The 18,333-nt window shown below is 46.9% G+C and overlaps 1 protein-coding gene across 3 annotated transcripts in view; it reads right to left on the bottom strand.

The window, feature by feature from the left end:
* The window catches only part of CYFIP1 (cytoplasmic FMR1 interacting protein 1), a 98,021-nt gene that overhangs the window by 18,590 nt on the left and 61,098 nt on the right, over positions 1 to 18,333 (bottom strand). For all 3 annotated transcript variants that reach the window (XM_007182895.3, XM_057551983.1, XM_007182896.3), the window contains exons 16-23: positions 17,538 to 17,691; positions 16,445 to 16,601; positions 14,852 to 14,948; positions 12,989 to 13,065; positions 12,772 to 12,880; positions 11,731 to 11,850; positions 7,599 to 7,798; positions 864 to 951 (exon numbers count right to left, since the gene is read on the bottom strand). In XM_007182895.3, coding sequence (XP_007182957.1) covers positions 864 to 951; positions 7,599 to 7,798; positions 11,731 to 11,850; positions 12,772 to 12,880; positions 12,989 to 13,065; positions 14,852 to 14,948; positions 16,445 to 16,601; positions 17,538 to 17,691 — 1,002 coding nt within the window. The remainder of the gene's footprint in view (positions 1 to 863; positions 952 to 7,598; positions 7,799 to 11,730; positions 11,851 to 12,771; positions 12,881 to 12,988; positions 13,066 to 14,851; positions 14,949 to 16,444; positions 16,602 to 17,537; positions 17,692 to 18,333) is intronic.

The following is an 18,333-nucleotide window of genomic DNA, read 5'->3' as shown; positions in this document are numbered from 1 at the left end:
CTCTGACAGCGTGATGCTCTGGCATTCTGCCTTTCTTTGATCCTCAAAAAAGTATCATATGAGATGAATAGTCAACATCAGTGTTCCTCACGCAAACTTTTGTTAGACTTCTGTTAGGGGCCCAAATGATGTAACAAAAAAATACTGGTTTAGGTTTTAAGAATAAAAATGACATGAACAATTTCTCAAAGAGGCTGAAATCCATAAGTTTAAGTTCAGTCACAGCTGGTCGCTTTAAAAAGCACAATCTAATCTTTCTTTCCCCCCTGAGATGGGCACCTACTTTGCAGATGCAGATGCACCTGCCTCCTTTTTAGCACAGAACACCTGTCTTTTTCTTATTAAATTGTAAGAGTACTTTAAATACTGACAACACTAACCTTTAGCAATGCCCTTGCTTGCTGCATAGAATTGCTGCTGGCAATTCTATCAAATGCCTGGGTATTCAGTGAGCCTTCCCATGTCAGCCGGGAAACCTGCCTCATCTCATGGGATGGTGGGTGTCCTGTGGTTCCTTGATGTCAGCTGTTTTCTGCGTGCCCCTTCCCACCTCAGCTCCTCCCTCTAAGGTGTCACAGCTGGACAGGCCACCCCACCCCCAAGCCTCTTCCACAAACTTTCCTGGCTCGGTATTTTTACACCTTTAAATCTTCCAACAGTCTCGCAGCTGACACCCACCACATGGCCAGAAGCTGTCCCAGCACTACATTACTTTCCAGAAGGGTGCTAACTGAAGGAAACAATAACATTTTATATGTGGCATGATACATTCAAATTATTGAAACTAGACTGATTCAAATTAAACTTCAAAATACGCTTCGCTATGAACTTAAAAATCATAATACAAACACCAAAGAACCTACCTTTGATCCATGCAAATACTGGGGTTGTGCATTTGGCTGTTTATCTCTTTGAAACTCTTGAGAAAATGGTAATACTGTCCGAACAAATCTAAACAAGAAAGATTAAAAAAAAAAGAAAGAAAACCAAAAATTTAATGGTAGTTTTTTAAAATTCAGAACTTTTCCATTACTCATCAATTAAATCTTCCTCCCAATTAATCATCACATAGGAAAATTCTGGGAAATCAAAACCCATACTAGGAATGAGCTATAAATACTCTGAAGTATGATAAATGTATCCGAAGTTCAGGAACAGAGTGAGGACACCGGAGGCCCTTCTAGCACATAAAAAGAGTCTCCAAACTTGGCACCAGGACCATTTCATTCAGTCTTTTGAAAAGAGGTGATGCAGGCACTTGGGCCCTGCTGGGCCTCTGGACACAGTAACGATGGCAGGGACAGGAGTGGGAAGGCAGACGCGGGCAGTGATGCGGTCACTCAGCTCACTGGGTACAAACTGACAGAAGATGAGTCTGTAAGCGCACTTGCAGAGCCAAGAGACTGTGGCTTCGTAACAGATTAGGAGCCACTAAAACTCATACGCTTGAATCTTAAAGCAGAAATGTCAAAATCGACTCACACTTTCAAATCAGAAGCGTTCATTTAAACATATAAAACTTTTACAAAGAAGCATGATAAAAAAAATTCATGGATTTGCTAATTATTAAATTCAAAAAACTTAACACATATTGCACTTTAATAAATAAAAAAGGATGTAACTGTCAAAACACCACTAGTGCATGAAACAAACGTTTGCATCTGAGGAGAGGACAGCGGCCTGCGGAGCTGATCACATTTACATGGAAACATCACGTTGCTGAGTGGCTGGGTTCTGTCATTATCCTTTAAAGAGGGTTGAGTTTTTGTGGGCAGACGCTTAAACTGCTTGCAAGTCAGCAGGATCTTTTCACGATCTGTTAGGGTATAAAGTAGTCACTACCCTAGCGCTGGTAGTAAGATAGGCCCTGCTGGCAATTCTATCAAACGCCTGGGTATTCAGTGAGCTTTCCCCATTCTCACAGGCCGCTTCAAATGACTCCTAGTGCTGGCGAGCTCTGGGCACAATTCTGTCTACCCCTCCCCGGCAGCTGTTCTTCCACAGCCTTGCGGACTTCCACCCAGCGCACACAGTTTAATATTCAAGCAAAGGCTAAAGGGCTCCTAAGTTGGTTTCAGGAGCTCTTCCTCCGTGTAGCTCTCTCCTCTCCCACACTCTGCTTTGCAAATCCCAGCCGTCTCAGCTTCCTCATCTCCTCTACCAAACAAGACCTCCAAAATGCTCCCAGGCAGGAAGCCAGGGGAAGTCACACAGCTCACACCCTTCGTTTCCTTTCCCCCAGGAAACATCCAGCGAAAACTGTTGTTTCATAAACGTCCAGCTTTCCACTTGTTTAAGGCAAAGAGTAAATCCAAACTCTGTTACTCCATTTATCTCAAATAACTTTTGAACACCACCTTTTGACTATATACAATTCTCAATCTAAATATAAAAAAATGGAAAAAATACTGAATTCCAGTTAATAGGTTTGTGTTTCACCGTGGGAAGGATAAGTAATTCTGAAACTACTTTTTCTTCATGTTCTAGAATTGAGCAAATGAGTAAATATCTTAAGAATGATGAAACAAGAATTCTCAGTGTAGAAGGAAGTTACAAAAACAGAAATGAAGCCTGCATTGCTGAATTGGAATTGAAGACAGCAGTGTGAATTCATGGTTTCAATACATAAAGAGCTGGATAGAAGTAGACACACATATAAACATTATGGGTTTGTGTCCCCGCAGAAGATAACTTGAAGTCTCAATTACTAGTACCTCAGAATGTGCTCTTATTCAGAAACAGGGCTGTTGCAGACGTAATTAGCTAAGACGAAGTCTTACTGGAGCAGAGTTGGCCCTTAATCCAATATAACATGACTCCAGTCCTCACAGGAATAGGAGAGAGACACATGAGGAAAATGCCACATGCCAACAGAGACAGAAACTGGAGCCATGCGGCTGCGGGCCGAGGACTGCTCACCACACCAGCGGTGGAAAGAGTCAAGAGAAGACCCTACCCAGGGCCTCAGAGGGAGCACAGCCCTGCTGACTCCTTGATTCTGGGCTTGTTGCCTCCGGAACTGTGAGAGAATAAACCTGTTGCTTTAAGCCCCCCCCCCCCCGCCAGTTGGTGGTAACTTATTACGGCAGCCACAGGAATCTGACACAGCACACATGTAAGTCCTTCCTAGCTCTGACCACTGAAAGGGGCTAGAAACAAGGACACACCAGTAGCAGTGAGCATACCTAACACCCAGACTTTGCTTAATTTTAAAATAGTCTCCATTAAAAGGAATCCTCATAGAATAACAGATTACAAGGATAAAGTTGGAGAATTCCAAGATGAACCTGGGACTTCTTGTGGTGCAGAAAGTAAGACAGGGCTTGAGAATCATGGGGACAGACAAGAAGATATAAAAACGGGGCAGAGGGGCTCCCACTAGCCAAAGCAGAGCTGATTTGAGCCACGTCACCAAGTCGTGACAGTAACAGATTTTAACCCTGCATTAGAATCCCCTTACTAATAAGAAACAAACAGATAAAAAATGCTAATATGTATAGCAGAATGTCAACTAGTAACTGTAGATGGAATGAAAAGGTTAGAAAATCACCATTGTTCAAACACCACAGTGATAACTGATTTGGGTAAGAATCATCAACAGATGCTGAAATTAGTGGGTCAAGTTTTAACAAGGAACCGTTTTTAAAGTCTCAGATTATCTCCCTATGTATCACTTATAAATTTCAAACAGAAAAATGGAAACACGTCAGTGGAGAAACTTGGCAGCCAGCACCCTAACCAAGGGAGGGATGGCCAGTGATGGGACAACCTTGTGGTACATTGCACTGAGGACACACCCTCCTCGGCGGTCTTCCTGCCAAAGAGGCCCGACTCTGATCCCAACTGCTGGCTTACTTGGAGGGCTATCGCACTGTCACAATTAGTAGCTGTACAGGTTAAATTTAAGTCACAGGCCACCCCATGCGACGTCCCAGAGTCACCAGGCATAAATCATTCATCGGAAATAAGCAGCAAAATAAGTAGATACGCCAAGCAACAAACGGAGTTCTGGTTTCCCCGCAAGCAGCTCTCAGAAAACCCTCAGGCATGGAATTAAGATACTGGGTGGCATAATTTTGTCTGTCTTCTCAGGTTTCCACATGCAACGTGGACATACGAAACGCTATTTTAAAATGTCTTTTCCAGATAATGAAGCTCTGAGGGTTCCACTGAAAGACGTGTTAAAAATACAGCAGTAATGGCTTTTGCCAATGCTAGCAAGAGGTGGAGGCCTCCGGCGCGGCTGCTCCGGTGAAGACTGCACCTCGTGCAGCCAGGGCTCCCTCTGAATTGCACCGCAGGTTTCTGGGCCCAAGGAGGCTGAGGTCACTTCACGCTGGCCCCTGCCAGCACACGTGCCCAAGGTCACAGCTCCAACACGTGGGAAACTGGGTTCCCGTGCAATCAGTCGCACAGCCCGTCGGAGGCAAAGCCACCTACCAGCGCCGTGCGGGCAGCTGGGGGCACACGCTATCAGGCAAGGCCGGCCATCTGCTTGCTGCTCTTCAGGTGGACCTCGTGCTGGACGGGCTACGGGGACCCAGGGCAGAGGTGCCTCTCGTCAGTTTATACACCTGATGCCATAGTGTCCATCAGGCCGTGCAAGTGACACGGCCTGGAGGTGTTCCGCCCCTGCTAAGGTTGCTGGGCCACACGGCACCAACTTCCTGACCTGAGTCCTGACAACCTCGTCTCTGACAACAAGACTCCTGCTGCCAGTAGGACAGGTAGCCTAGGATGGAGGGCTGTTCCCCAGCATCGGCCCCGATCAGGGCAAGGGCACCCACGTGGGCCCAGCTCGGCAGGCAGGGCCTCGAAATAGACTTCTTTCCCCAACTGCACACTCATGACTCACCATGCCTGGAGCATCTTTCAGAAAACACAGTGATTCAACAGAAAGGTTTACAGCATGTGCTGAGTTTTCATCACCATGTAGATTTCAGCCCCCTCCCACCGGCCCTGCAGTCCTTCCACACGGCTCCTGTTGTTTTTGAGCCCTTGACCCAGCGGGCTGTCACCAAGATGACCAGAACAGGCAGATGCTGTACACACGCAGTGCAGCTGGCACAAAGGGGGCCCAGGGAGCACCTTCAACTGTTCCTTTTGCAAGATCTCTGGGAATCCCTTAAAGGGCGACAAAATGCTAGATAATCAAAAATGCAACCTAAAATAACACAAGAAAATCACAACTCCTTGTGTTGCCTGATTCTACCACCTCCACAGCCCTGCCCGACGCCCCCCCACAGAACGTATTTTCTCAACTTGCCAATAGTGGGGTTCGGCTGCATTTCACCTTTAGAGACGCCAGTTCTAAGCACTAGTCAAAATGATTTAAGGGACATAACAGAAATTAATTCCAAAAGTTCCAAACAGACCGACCAAAGCACAGAAAATCTTGCAAACGCTGGCCATGACTTAGACTTTCAGAAACACGACAAGCACGTATGTACACACGGAATGCCCCTCATCATGACATATGATGTGAAAAAAGAATGTGTATTTAACAGTATGCCTAACAACATCCATTTCTGCAAAACAAAAAATACACATGTATATTCGACCGTATGGCAAAAACTCTAGAAGATAGACATGTTATAAGGGAAATCTCTAGGGATTTAATTATTTTCCCCATATACCTATTCCATATATATATATATATGTGTGTATATATATATATATATATATATACACACACATATATATATATACACACACACACACACATACAAAAACACACAATTTCTAGCTTTTCTACAATTATGATGCATTACTTATGCAATAAAAATATTTTTTCAGGGGCTTCCCTGGTGGTGCAGTGGTTGAGACTCCGCCTGCCAATGCAGGGGACACGGGTTCGAGCCCTGGTCTGGGAAGATCCCCACATGCCGCGGAGCAACTAGGCCCGTGAGCCACAACTACCGAGCCTGCGCGTCTGGAGCCTGTGCTCCGCAACAAGAGAGGCCGCGATAGTGAGAGGCCCGCGCAACGCGATGAAGAGTGGCCCCCACTCGCCCCCCACTGTGAGAGAGCCCTCACACAGAAACGAAGACCCAACACAGCCAAAAATAAATAAATAAATTTAAAAATATTTTTTCAGTTAATTCCAACTCTAAAACAACTTGAAAAATACCTGTCTCAAGAACCTGGGCACTTAGAAGGGAGTTCACAGGCGTGAGTAGTCTCTAAAGTTTGGTTCCAGTGGATTGTGCCCAGCCAGGCCCAGGGCCCCCTGACCCAAGAAGGCCAACCAGGGCCCCTTCACCTGTGGTTCTTGTGGCCACGGCCACGTGCCCTCTGCTGCTGCCTGGGGCTGGGCGATGGCCCTAATGGCATACCTCCACGTACCAGCAACAGGCCTGTATTTCCCACAAGGAAACCAACCCTGGGGTCCCAAACAGACAACGGCAATAGCAGGTGCGATCAGGCCACAGGAGGGCCTCCCTTCTGCCCTCGGGGGTCGAAGCTCAGCACCCCTGGATCAAGACACAAAAATCTAGGCCTAAAAGACAGTAGTGATCTAGCCAACACATGGTAGGATGTTCAGATGCAGTAGTGAAGCAAAGTAAAAGCAAAAGACACTTACTTTTTAAAGGTGGTCATAGGACTTCCCTGGTGGCACAGTGGTTAAGAATCCACCTGCCAATGCAGGGGACACGGGTTTGAGCCCTGGTCCAGGAAGATCCCACATGCTGCGGAGCAACTAAGGCCGTGCACCACAACTACTGAGCCTGCGCTCTAGAGCCCACGAGCCACAACTACTGAAGCCTACGTGCCTAGAGCCTGTGCTCTGCAACAAGAGAAGCCACTGCAACTAGAGAAAGCCCATGCACAGCAACAGAGACCCAACACAGCCAAAAATAAATAAATAAATTTATAAAAAATAAATAAAAATAAAAAAATAAAAAGTGGTCATAACGCTCACACACACGGTCTCTCACACACACCCTCACTCATACTCACCCCCATTTCTCACACTCACAAGCACACACACACGTTTCCTCTCTGGCATGTGCTGACACAGCAGGAGCGAAGCTCAGCGCAGAGAGGACAGGCCTCAGGCAGGCAGTTGCCAGAGTGTGGAGGTGACACAGAGCCATCCCAGGACCCTGGCTGGACCACGAGACTGGACCACATGACCCTGCAGCCAGCAGCCATCCACCCTTCCAGCGGGCCACTTTGTGTTGTTCAACATAGTAAAATGGTAGGTGTGTGGAGGGCAGCTAACTGGCAGACCCTCACATGGCCCGACATCCCAGAATGGAAGCATGAAAAGCAGAGTCACCCAGCACATTCCAACATCAGCAGATGTTACAAGTATGGAGGTGGTACAGACCCAGCAGCTGCTGTCCACATGTACCACAGATTTGGCCCTGAGCCCCAAGGGAGTGCCCTGGATAGGAACCCTGGCCCCGCACTGGGTCTGCACATGAAAGCCATGACCACACACCCAAGGGCTGGCCCAGGGCTGCACTTGCAAATGAAGGAGACCAGGAGGGCCTGAGTATCCTGGACATGGGAAAAGATGGGCCCTGAGACCATCCTGTTTCGATGCCCACCGGAAGGGGCATCCAGAGCCATCTGTGAGGTAGCATGCTCACCGGTTGGTGGAGCCGTTGTAGCAGTAGTTGGGCAGGAAGTCGTAGTTGAGCTCCCAGAAGACGTGGAGGGTGATTCTCCCGTAGGGCGCTGACACGTTGTGGTTGGCCTCCCGGAACATGGCGTCAAAGCTGTCCAGAGTCAGGTACCTGCTCAGCAGCTTGTGGGTCATGCGGTTGATCTCCAAGAGGCCATCCAGCTCCTGTGGGACCACAAAGACAGGGGCATGAGGACAGAGTTGGGCCTGGCGTGGCGGCCTCCATCCCCTACGTGGGTAGCGCCACGGTGGTGGGCCGGGAGCGGGCAGAGCAGGACGTGGACAGCGAGGGGCCGCACTGAGGGGGGGCCAGTGCACTAGGCTAAGAACGCACATGGTGGCGGTCCGGCAGGTGACACAAGCTTACTTCTCACACCTAAATGCATGTCCTCTCCACTGCTCTTAAAATGTCCCTCCTTTCCATGGTCGCCCCCGTATGGCCACTGTCCATTCTCCACTGCAGTTACCTCCCCACTGTCCACTGCTAGCCTCCAAACCCCTCACCGGGCAGAGAACACTGGGATGTGTCCACCCCCACCCGACGGCACACAGTGTGTCCTCAGGTGTTAGCCTTAATCAGCTTCCCTAACGCACCTGAAGTTACTCAAAAGCATTGCTGTGAGCTGGAAGCACGTTCAGAGGTGGCCTTCCGGGCTCTCACGCTGCCTGTTCATAAACCTGCCCGGGTCTGCACTATCCCCTGCGGCAGCCACTGGCCACACAGGGCAACAAGAGCGTGGCTGGTCCGAACTGAGGTGTGCCATACGTGTGAGAGGCACAGATTTCAGAAACTGGATGTGAGAACAAAGAATGTAAGATACCCACGTCAACAGAGTTCTTAGGGTTATATGCTGAATTGTTAATTTTTGGATATATTGGGTTAAATACAATAGATTACTGAAATTAATTCCTCCAACTTCTTTCTCCTTTTCTAATGTGACTATAAGTAAATTTAAAATGGCCTCTGGGCAGAAGCAAGAAGAACTACAATCCTGCAGCCTGTGGAACGAAAACCACATTCACAGAAAGACAAAATAAAAAGGCAGAGGACTATGTACCAGATGAAGGAACAAGATAAAACCCCAGAAAAACAACTAAATGAAGTGGAGACAGCCAACCTTCCAGAAAAAGAATTCAGAATAATGAGAGTAAAGATGATCCAGGACCTCAGAAAAAGAATGGAGGCAAAGATCGAGAAGATGCAAGAAATGTTTAACAAAGACCTAAGAAGAATTAAAGAACAAACAAACAGAGATGAACAATACAATAACTGAAATGAAAACTACACTAGAAGGAGTCAATAGCAGAATAACTGAGGCAGAAGAACGGATAAGTGACCTGGAAGACAGATTGCTGGAATTCACTGCCATGGAACAGAATAAAGAAAAAAGAATGAAAAGAAATGAAGACAGACTAAGAGACCTCTGGGACAACATTAAACGCAACAACATTCACATTATAGGGGTCCCAGAAGGAGAAGAGAGAGAGAAAGAACCCGAGAAAATATTTGAAGAGATTATAGTCGAAAAATTCCCTAACATGGGAAAGGAAATAGCCACCCAAGTCCAGGAAGCACAGAGAGTCCCAGGCAGGATAAACCCAAGGAAAAACATGCCGAGACACATAGTAATCAAATTGACAAAAATTAAAGACAAAGACAAATTATTAAAAGCAACAAGGGAAAAAAACGAGAAATAGCATACAAGGGAACTACCATAAGGTTAACAGCTGATTTCTCAGCAGAAACTCTACAAGCCAGAAGGGAGTGGCATGATATATTTAAAGTGATAAAAGAGAAGAACCTGCAACCAAGATTACTCTACCCAGCAAGGATCTCATTCAGATTTGACAGAGAAATCAAAAGCTTTACAGACAAGCAAAAGCTAACAGAATTCAGTACCACGAAACCAGCTCTACAGCAAATGCTAAAGGAACTTCTCTAAGTGGGAAACACAAGAGAAGAAAAGGACCTACAAAAACAAACCCAAAACAATTAAGAAAATGATAATAGGAACATACATACTGAAAATTACCTTAAATGTGAATGGATTAAATGCTCCAACCAAAAGACACAGGCTCACTGAATGGATTCAAAAACAAGACCCATATATATGCTGTCTACAAGAGACCCACTTCAGACCTAGGGACACATACAGACTGAAAGTGAGGTGACGGAAAAAGATATTCCATGCAAATGGAAATCAAAAGAAAGCTGGAGTAGCAATACTCAAATCAGATAAAATAGACTTTAAAATAAAGAATGTTATAAGAGACAAGGAAGGACACTACATAATGATCAAGGGATCAATCCAAGAAGAAGATATAACAATTATAAATATATATGCACCCAACAGAGGAGCACCTCAATACATAAGGCAAATGCTGACAGCCATAAAAGAGGAAATTGACAGTAACACAATAATAGTGGGGTACTTTAACACCTCACTTACACCAATGGACAGATCATCCAGACAACACCTCACTTACACCAATGGACAGATCATCCAGACAGAAAGTTAATAAGGAAACACAAGCTTTAAATGACACAATAGACCAGATAGATTTAATTGATATTTATAGGACATTCCATCCAAAAACAGCAGATTACACTTTCTTCTCAAGTGCACATGGAACATTCTCCAGGATAGATCACATCTTGGGTCACAAATCAAGCCTCAGTAAATTTAAGAAAATTGAAATCATATCAAGCATCTTTTCTGACCACAACACTATGAGATTAGAAATCAATTACAAGGAAAACAATGTAAAAAACACAAACACACAGAGGCTAAACAATACATTACTAAATAACCAAGAGATCACTGAAGAAGTCAAAGAGGAAATCAAAGAATACCTAGAGACAAATGACAACAAAAACACGACGATCCAAAACCTATGGGATGCAGCAAAAGCAATTCTAAGAGGGAAGTTTGTAGCAATACAATCCTACCTCAAGAAACAAGAAAAATCTCAAATAAACAATCTAACCTCACACCTAAAGGAACTAGAGAAAGAACAAACAAAACCCAAAGTTAGTAGAGGAAAGAAATCATAAAGATCAGAGCAGAAATAAATGAAATAGAAACAAAGAAAACAATAGCAAAGATCAATAAAACTAAAAGCTGGGGAACAAAAAAAAGGTCTCTGGCTTGCATGCTATTTATACTGGTCAAAACCTCAACTGAATCACGTTAAGACCAAGGGCAATGAAACACCATGGCCTAGGCCAAGCCAGGCTGAAGGAAGAGCCACTGTGGGCTCTGTGGCCAGAGACAGCCTGGATTCTGAGGAAGGAGGGGGAACAAGCCTACCCCTGTGGAGATGTTCTGCCTCGAGGTGGGCCCAGCAGACACCCGCCCCCCACCTGCTTCTCTAGGAACAAACAGTCTTCCTGGAGTTCTCACGAGCTCATTATCATTTGCCTGCAGCCATTATTCTTGGAAGATAGATTTGGCACAAAATCCTTAAGTTGCATTTCCTTCCCTGCTGGCAAATGTCTGAGGACAATTGGATTTTCTTTCCCTGATCACTCTGCTCAGATACCCAGAGGGTTTTTCCTTTTCCTTGAAAGTCCAATACTACAATGTTAACTACAGTGTTCCTTGGTGTTGGCCACTTTAGGTCCGTCTTCCCATGTACGCGATATTTGCTTCTAATATGAATTTATACTGTTTTTTATTCCATCAAAGTCTTCTTGAAGTAGCATTTTTAATGCCTGTTCCATCTCATTGCTTTGGTTTTTGCCTTCAGGGGCCTCTATGATATGTATGTTGAATCTTCACTGTCCATCATCTCCATGATTTTCTCTCAAATCCTTTCTGTCTTCATTTCTTTTTAATTTTTAAAACGTTTCTCCTTTCATTCTTTTGCCATATCTTTTGCCATAGTGAGGTGTAACTATTTGTTCTTTGAAGTCAATTTAGAATTGTGAATACGAAGAGCAGATGCCCAGGCAGGCCCAGCTCAGTGAGTGCACACCTTTTGAGTTCTATGCAAAAAATGAACCTACCATCCGGTCAATTTATCAATAATGACAAAAGTAGAAGTAGCTCCAATCCCCCAAATCTGCTGAGCCTGAGAAAAGGGAGAGCACTTACAACTATTGATGTCAGGTCTTCACTCTCAAATCGCCCAATTGCCAGTTCCAGGGATTTGTACATGGCGGTGGAGACGCGCTGAGTAATCAGACGATTGAGGTCTATGGACCTGCCCAGGAGCTGGGCACAGAGAGTGGAAAGCATGAACAACAAAAAACAAATAAGCAACAGAATATGTATCTATCCCAGGAAACTGATTCCAAACGATAAGACAGACAAATAACGTACAAAATTTAGATGACAGTATGATCAAATACCTTACTTTCCTAGAGCTGAAATTCTGCAAGTCAAAGCTGTAAAAGGACTTTTATAGTGTACTTACACTTACATCACAGACAGAAACCCCAAGCCTCCCCTGAGATCCTGGAGAGTCTGGGTCTGGCACTTAGCGTACCCCTTGTAACGGGGTCAGGGCCACCTCCCAGCACAGAGCAGCCTGCGTGTGCCTTACCCTCACTGTGTCACAAGGATGAGTAAGAGAAAACTACTCCATCTCCACTGCAGAGTCCTAACAACATGTGCGTACCTCAGTATCATTTCAATAACATAAAAATACAGGCAAAACCCTGGTGAAAATGTCCCCAAATGTGAATGGTGGTTATTTGTAGATGGAATTACATGAGATTTCCCTACAGTTTTCTGTATTTTCCTTTTGGTGATGTATATATGTTATTTTTAAAGAAACAAAAAAAACAAGCACTGTATTATTACTCTTTGTGCTGGCCAAGAAAAAGCTCCTCCCCACCACTCTGAGCTGACTATAGAGTCCACAGCTTCTTTCTTTGAAGCTCTGGCTTTTGGGCTCCTGGAAAGGAGCTGTGCTTGGGCCAGGCCTCCTGGGAGCTGCGCAGGGTAGCCTTCCCTTGTGTGTCAGGTTACCCAAGAGAATCTGCTTATCTTTAAAACCTCAGCTCTTTACATGGATGGTCCCACAGCCACATACATACTGACATCCATTAAAACCTGAGGAGCTCTAAGAAAACCCCACTATTTCTGCTGCCGGCTCCATGCCTCACTGTGCCCAGGAAAGGCCTGGCTCACCTGCACGTGCCTCTGCTTGAGCAGCGTCTCATAGCGATTAGATGGCGGGAGATGGATTGTTGCACCCTGATTCTTGCATTCTGATCGTAACCGTTTATCAAGAAGCAAACTAGCATGGAAGGAAGAGAGGACAATTTCTCACGTGCTGTGAATTTTAATGGAAATGTCAAATCAAGTTGCCCAAGATTTTGTACCCAAATTACAAACACACACTCACCTTCCCGCCATAACCTTATAATATGCAAATATCTGGTCGGCCAGCTTATAAACAAATTGGTCAAAGCAGAGATTCACCTAAAGGAAAGGAAAGGAAAGCGTGCATTAAATTTTGCTTCCCTAGGGAATTCCCCAGTGGTCCAGTGGTAAGGACTCTGCACTTTCATTGCCAAGGGCCCGGGTTCAATCCCTGATCGGGGAACTAAGATCCCCCAAGCTGTGTGGTACGGCACCCTCCCCCCAAAAAAAGCTTCCCTAAACCAAGATCAAATAACAGAACTTAAAAAAAAATTTTTTTTTTTGATCCAGCAATTCCACTTCTAGGTATTTAAATGGAAACACTAACTCAAAATGATATCTGTACCCCAGGGTTCACTGCAGCACAACAGCCAAGACACGGAAACAACCTAAGTGTCCACTGATGGATAAATGGATAAAGAAGGTATGTACACACACACACACACACACACACAAATGGAATATTACTCAGTCATAAAAGAGAAGGAAACCCTGCCATTTTCGACAACACAGATGGACCTTGAGGGTGCTATGCTAAGCGAAATAAGACAAATACTGCATGATCTCACTTATATGTGGAATCTAAAAAAAACCAAAAACAAACCCATAAATACAAAGAACAGATTGGTGGTTGCAGAGGTGGAGCATGGGAGAAATGGGTGAAGGTGGTCAAAAGGTACAAACTTCCAGTTATAAAATAAATAAGTTCTGGGGATTGAATTAAAAAACAAAACAAAACCCCAAAACCCCAACCCTTTGTTAAGGCAACTAAAAAAGGCTCTTATGAGAAAACAGAAACATCTTTACTGTCCAACAATAGCAGATTAAATCCATTTCAGTGGGACCAGGAGTGACCACCACACCACCACTGAAAATTATGTCAGAACCTTGCTTACTGATGGAGAAAAATGCTCCAATTCTCTTAAATACAATGGAATATAAGAAAGTATCTGTTCTTCACGTGCTCCCAGGGGCTATCGTGCACTGCATCTGGGGGCAGCTCCTGACTCCAGGCTCCATGTCCTAAGAGCCGCTGCCTGCGGCCTCCTCTGGGCTCCCAACGTCGGTCAGAGTTGCAGGGTGGACACAGTCTGTGACTTCGCCCTCAAAACTGTATCCTCACTTGCAAATGGGGCTAGCACATACCCCTCGGAACTGTGATGAGGACACCCTGTGCTCAGAGTGGAGCTGCCCCAGGACCCACGGGTCTCTGTCCCCAGCCCACCCTGCGTCACCCGGGAGCCCACGACATCTCCCCAAAGAAGCACTTCCTGTGGTTTTTGTGAGGATGTGGGGAAAGAGACCCAGATGTATAATGTAATCTGCTGAGGTTAAATTCTCTTACATCTTGAGCTAGAAAATAAGATTTATCTCCTTAGCTGCATGTACACAGACTCAATAACTCCACTTGTAGGAATTTGTCCTCAAGAATAATCCAATACAACTAAAAAGATACGTGCAAGGAAGTTCATCAAAGCATTATTTATAATTAAAAATAAAAAGCTAAAACTAGAGAAATTAAATAGAGGTTGGTTCAGTGCATCTCTTCTGTACAATGCCCCTGCTCTAGACTGTGTTCATGAAAGAAACAGGCAAGACATGCAGTGTTCACGACATGCAGTCACGTGAAAAGGATGTCCCCCAACAGCTGATGTTTTAAGACCCCAATCACCCTGTGTGGATGCACAGAAAAAAGTGCAGATAGAAGGGTTCACCCCAAAATGTTTATTGCAAAGTTCATTCCATTGTTTGAACCTCCTTGTATTAAAAAGAAAGGTTGTTCCCTCTAACACGCAGAGGAAAAAGGAAATTTTTAAAAGTCTATTAAAAGTGCCTGGGCCCTCACCTCTGCCTCGATTTCGTCATAGAGGAACTGCTTGTTGAACCTGGTGAGGGCGTAGTGGGCGCTATCGTTGTACAGGTCCAGCGAGTAGAGGACGTACCTGCAGAGTGGGAGAGAGGTCAGGCCAGCCGCCCACACGGGGTTTCTCGGCTCTCACACCCTGCCCTCCACGGGAAATGTAACCCTCACTGTCTTCCTCTCTCATGAGGAAAAACAATCTCTTACTTCAAATGCCAAACTCGGTTTCTGTGAGGGCCCTAACAGAGGCCCCAGCAAGCTGGCCAGACCCTCGGCAGGACATGCCTGGCTCAGCTACGCCCAGGGCGCCTGGCGGGTCCACGAGGGCCTCCTGCAACTTCATCTTCTCAATTATCGCGTTTCAAAGATTTTTACCCCACTCTGCAGTATTTTTAATAAACACAAGAATGAGTCATTTTCTTATTTTTAAGAACAAACTGTCCGACTTAAAAAGAAAAACATACAAAGGTCCCGGGCCCCAGAGCTGACCATGAGCACGCCTGGTGTGGCCAAAGCCCCTCTCTCCTGGACAAACGGTGGTAGCCAATGGTCTCCAGAAGTAAGGTCCCTCTGAGGGCTTGAGGCGCATAAGCAGCGGGCCCAATGTGGCCCTAGAGGTGCACACACGCTCATCAAGGCCTCTAACGCTCCGGAACAGACACCACGGCTGCTGCAGAGTGAGGGAAGGCCGCCCTCCTGACGTGCACAGGCAAGGACGGTGGGGGGAGGACCCGCTAGGCAGGGCCCCAATCTGCTCTCTACACGACACCCTGTTTGCTATTACTTTCCCTCCATGGACTTCATATTTTCAAAATCTCTGACCCCCTGCCCTGACCCTGAGCTGCAAACTCTAAACAAAGATGTTCAATGAACATTTCCTCTCCCAAATCCATCTGAGTCGGAGGCCGTGCCACACACTACATGCCAGGCCACCTCTCCCCTTGCCAAGTTCCCGGGCCTCACAGCGCCTGGACACAGTGGACTTAATTAGCTCTACTGCTTCAGCTCTGGATTTCAGTCTGAAGCCAAGACACCTGTTCCTTGTATTGATATCTGAAGTCTCACCCCAAGCATTACGACTTCAGGGACTTCCCTGGTGGTGCAGTGGTTAAGAATCCGCCTGCCAATGCAGGGGACACGGGTTCGATCCCTGGTCCGGGAAGATGCCGCAGAGCAACTACGACCGTGTGCCGCAACTACTGAGCCTGTGCTCTAGAGCCCACGAGCCACAACTACTGAGCCCACGAGCCACAATTGCTGAGCCCGCAAGCCACAACTACTGAGCCCACACGCCACAACTACTGAAGCCCACACGCCTAGAGCCCGTGCTCCGCAACAAGAGAAGCCACCACACTGCAACGAAGAGTACACCCCGCTCGTCACAACTAGAGAAAGCCCGCGCACAGTGACGGAGACCCAACGCAGCCAAAAATAAATAAATTAAAAAAAAAAAAAGAATTACGACCTCAAATGAAGTGCTGAGAACAGTTACCCCTCCCCCACCTCCCAGTTCCCAAATGCCACCAAAGGCCTCAATCACACAGACAGGAGACTGGGACAGGCCTCCAGGACACTCACTCCATCATCGACGCTTCCTTGGTCTCCAGGATGTGGTCTGTCAGGATCCAGGGCATGGACATCTCAATGGGGAACTGGATCCTCCTGCCCATAGTCAGCTCCAAGAAGAACTCTCGGAACCACAACTGCGAAAGGTCGCAGCACTGCTGGAGCGTCTCTTAAGGAATTCAAATAACACCACATTAATATTCCACAAGCAGAAAAGACTGCACAGGACAATGCGAGGGGGCGCGTGCCAGGCTCTCAGCCCCGAGCTGCGGGGAGTGCACACGAGCAGGGAGGGGTCGCGCGTGCCTTGCACACAGTGTGGCCACAGGCAAAGCCACCTGGACGTGCTGATTCTCACTCACAAACAGAGCAGAGTCAGCGTGCAGCCCCATGGGCCCAGCACGGACACCGCCGCCACCAACGGGAGCTGGTCAACACTGCGCGCCTTCTGGTGGGATTTATTTTATATGGGATACAGACACAGCATTACACGCACACTTGGTGCAGGTCTATCTAATGCAAAATAGACAGATTGAAAAAAAAACGTTTCCATCCTTTTACGAAGAGAAAAACAAAAGCCTTGCTATTACTCTAAGCCTGCAGCACTTGCAGCCTCCCACCCTGAATAACGGCTGCAGCACAGAAACAAACGTGGGCGGCTCCACGATGACAAAGGGCACCCACACGTGCCCCGGTCACCCTAGGACGGGCTGTGCACGTCAGGTCACCTGCCACCTTCCACACATCGCAGTCGTGGGTGGTTTCTGATATTTATCACCACCTGCGTCTCGAGCCAGGTGACAGTCACATTGGCCTGTGTTGCTGACCCAGTTCAGGTTACAAAGACTTTGCGTCCAGGTTACTGGGCCAGCCCAGGGCCCACAGGCCTCACTCTTCTAAGGGCCATGCCACATGGAGGGAACCCCCAGCCGGCTGTGCATTTAGAGCAACAGGTGAGGGAGTGTCACGAGGGTTGCAGCTTGTGTCACTGCCTGGGTGCGTGAAGGGACCACAGCAGGGGCGACCAGGCAGGCGGAAGCATTCTAGACGGTGTTAGTGGTGTTAGAACATGCTGGGCCGGACACTGGTCAGCAGTAGCTCTTACCACTGAAATTTATCAAGTGGGTGTAGAAGAATGACTCGCGATGAAATTTTTCTATGTCCAATATGGTGGGCCCCTCGAGGCTACTTCTCAAGGTTTTCTTGGAACCACTTTTGTCTGCAATGAGGGACTCTAGCATGGTTCTCACCATGTAAAGCTGCATTATCCAAGGAAACATTTGCGGGGGAGAAAATATACATGGCACGTTAGTTACGACAAACGCAGATAAACCACGAGAGGGACTGCCCCGTGGACACTGTGCCGGGTCCTTGCAGGGGCGGCGCCCATCCACGAGGCCAAGTCGCTGCTGCTTGGGGCAAAGAACTTGGAGCAGAACCGTTCACCTCGGGCCGTAAATACCAACAAGAAAAACAAACAGTGTCTTACCACCGAATGTTAACAGAGGCGGATAGGTGTAGGACTGCCTCAGAAACGCGTTAACCACATGCAAGAGCCTTTCCGTGCCCACAGACTTGAGCTGCCTGAGCAGCTCAGCGGAGCTCAAGGACTCCGCCATGGTGCGCACCAGGTAGAGCTAGACACGGACAGACGGGAGAGCGGAGACAGCGTTAGTCACACGCAGCACAGGGCAGGGACAGACACGCGGACGAGTGAGGAGGGCGCCTGCGTGCTGGCAGACAGGGGACGGACAGACCCCGGACGGCACCCTCCCGGGGCAGCAATGACTTCCTCCCAGGTACCCCAGAGGTTTCATACACAGCCAGCAACATGCTCTGCTGGTAATTCTCTGAAAGACGGACAGAAGCGATTCTAAAAGTCCCCAACACAGAGATGATGA

This window comes from Balaenoptera acutorostrata, chromosome 8, assembly GCF_949987535.1.
Source record: "Balaenoptera acutorostrata chromosome 8, mBalAcu1.1, whole genome shotgun sequence".
Classification (NCBI taxonomy): Eukaryota; Metazoa; Chordata; class Mammalia; order Artiodactyla; family Balaenopteridae; genus Balaenoptera; species Balaenoptera acutorostrata.
The sequence above is the reverse complement of the archived record's forward strand: the minus strand, read 5'-3'. Positions and strand labels throughout refer to the sequence as shown.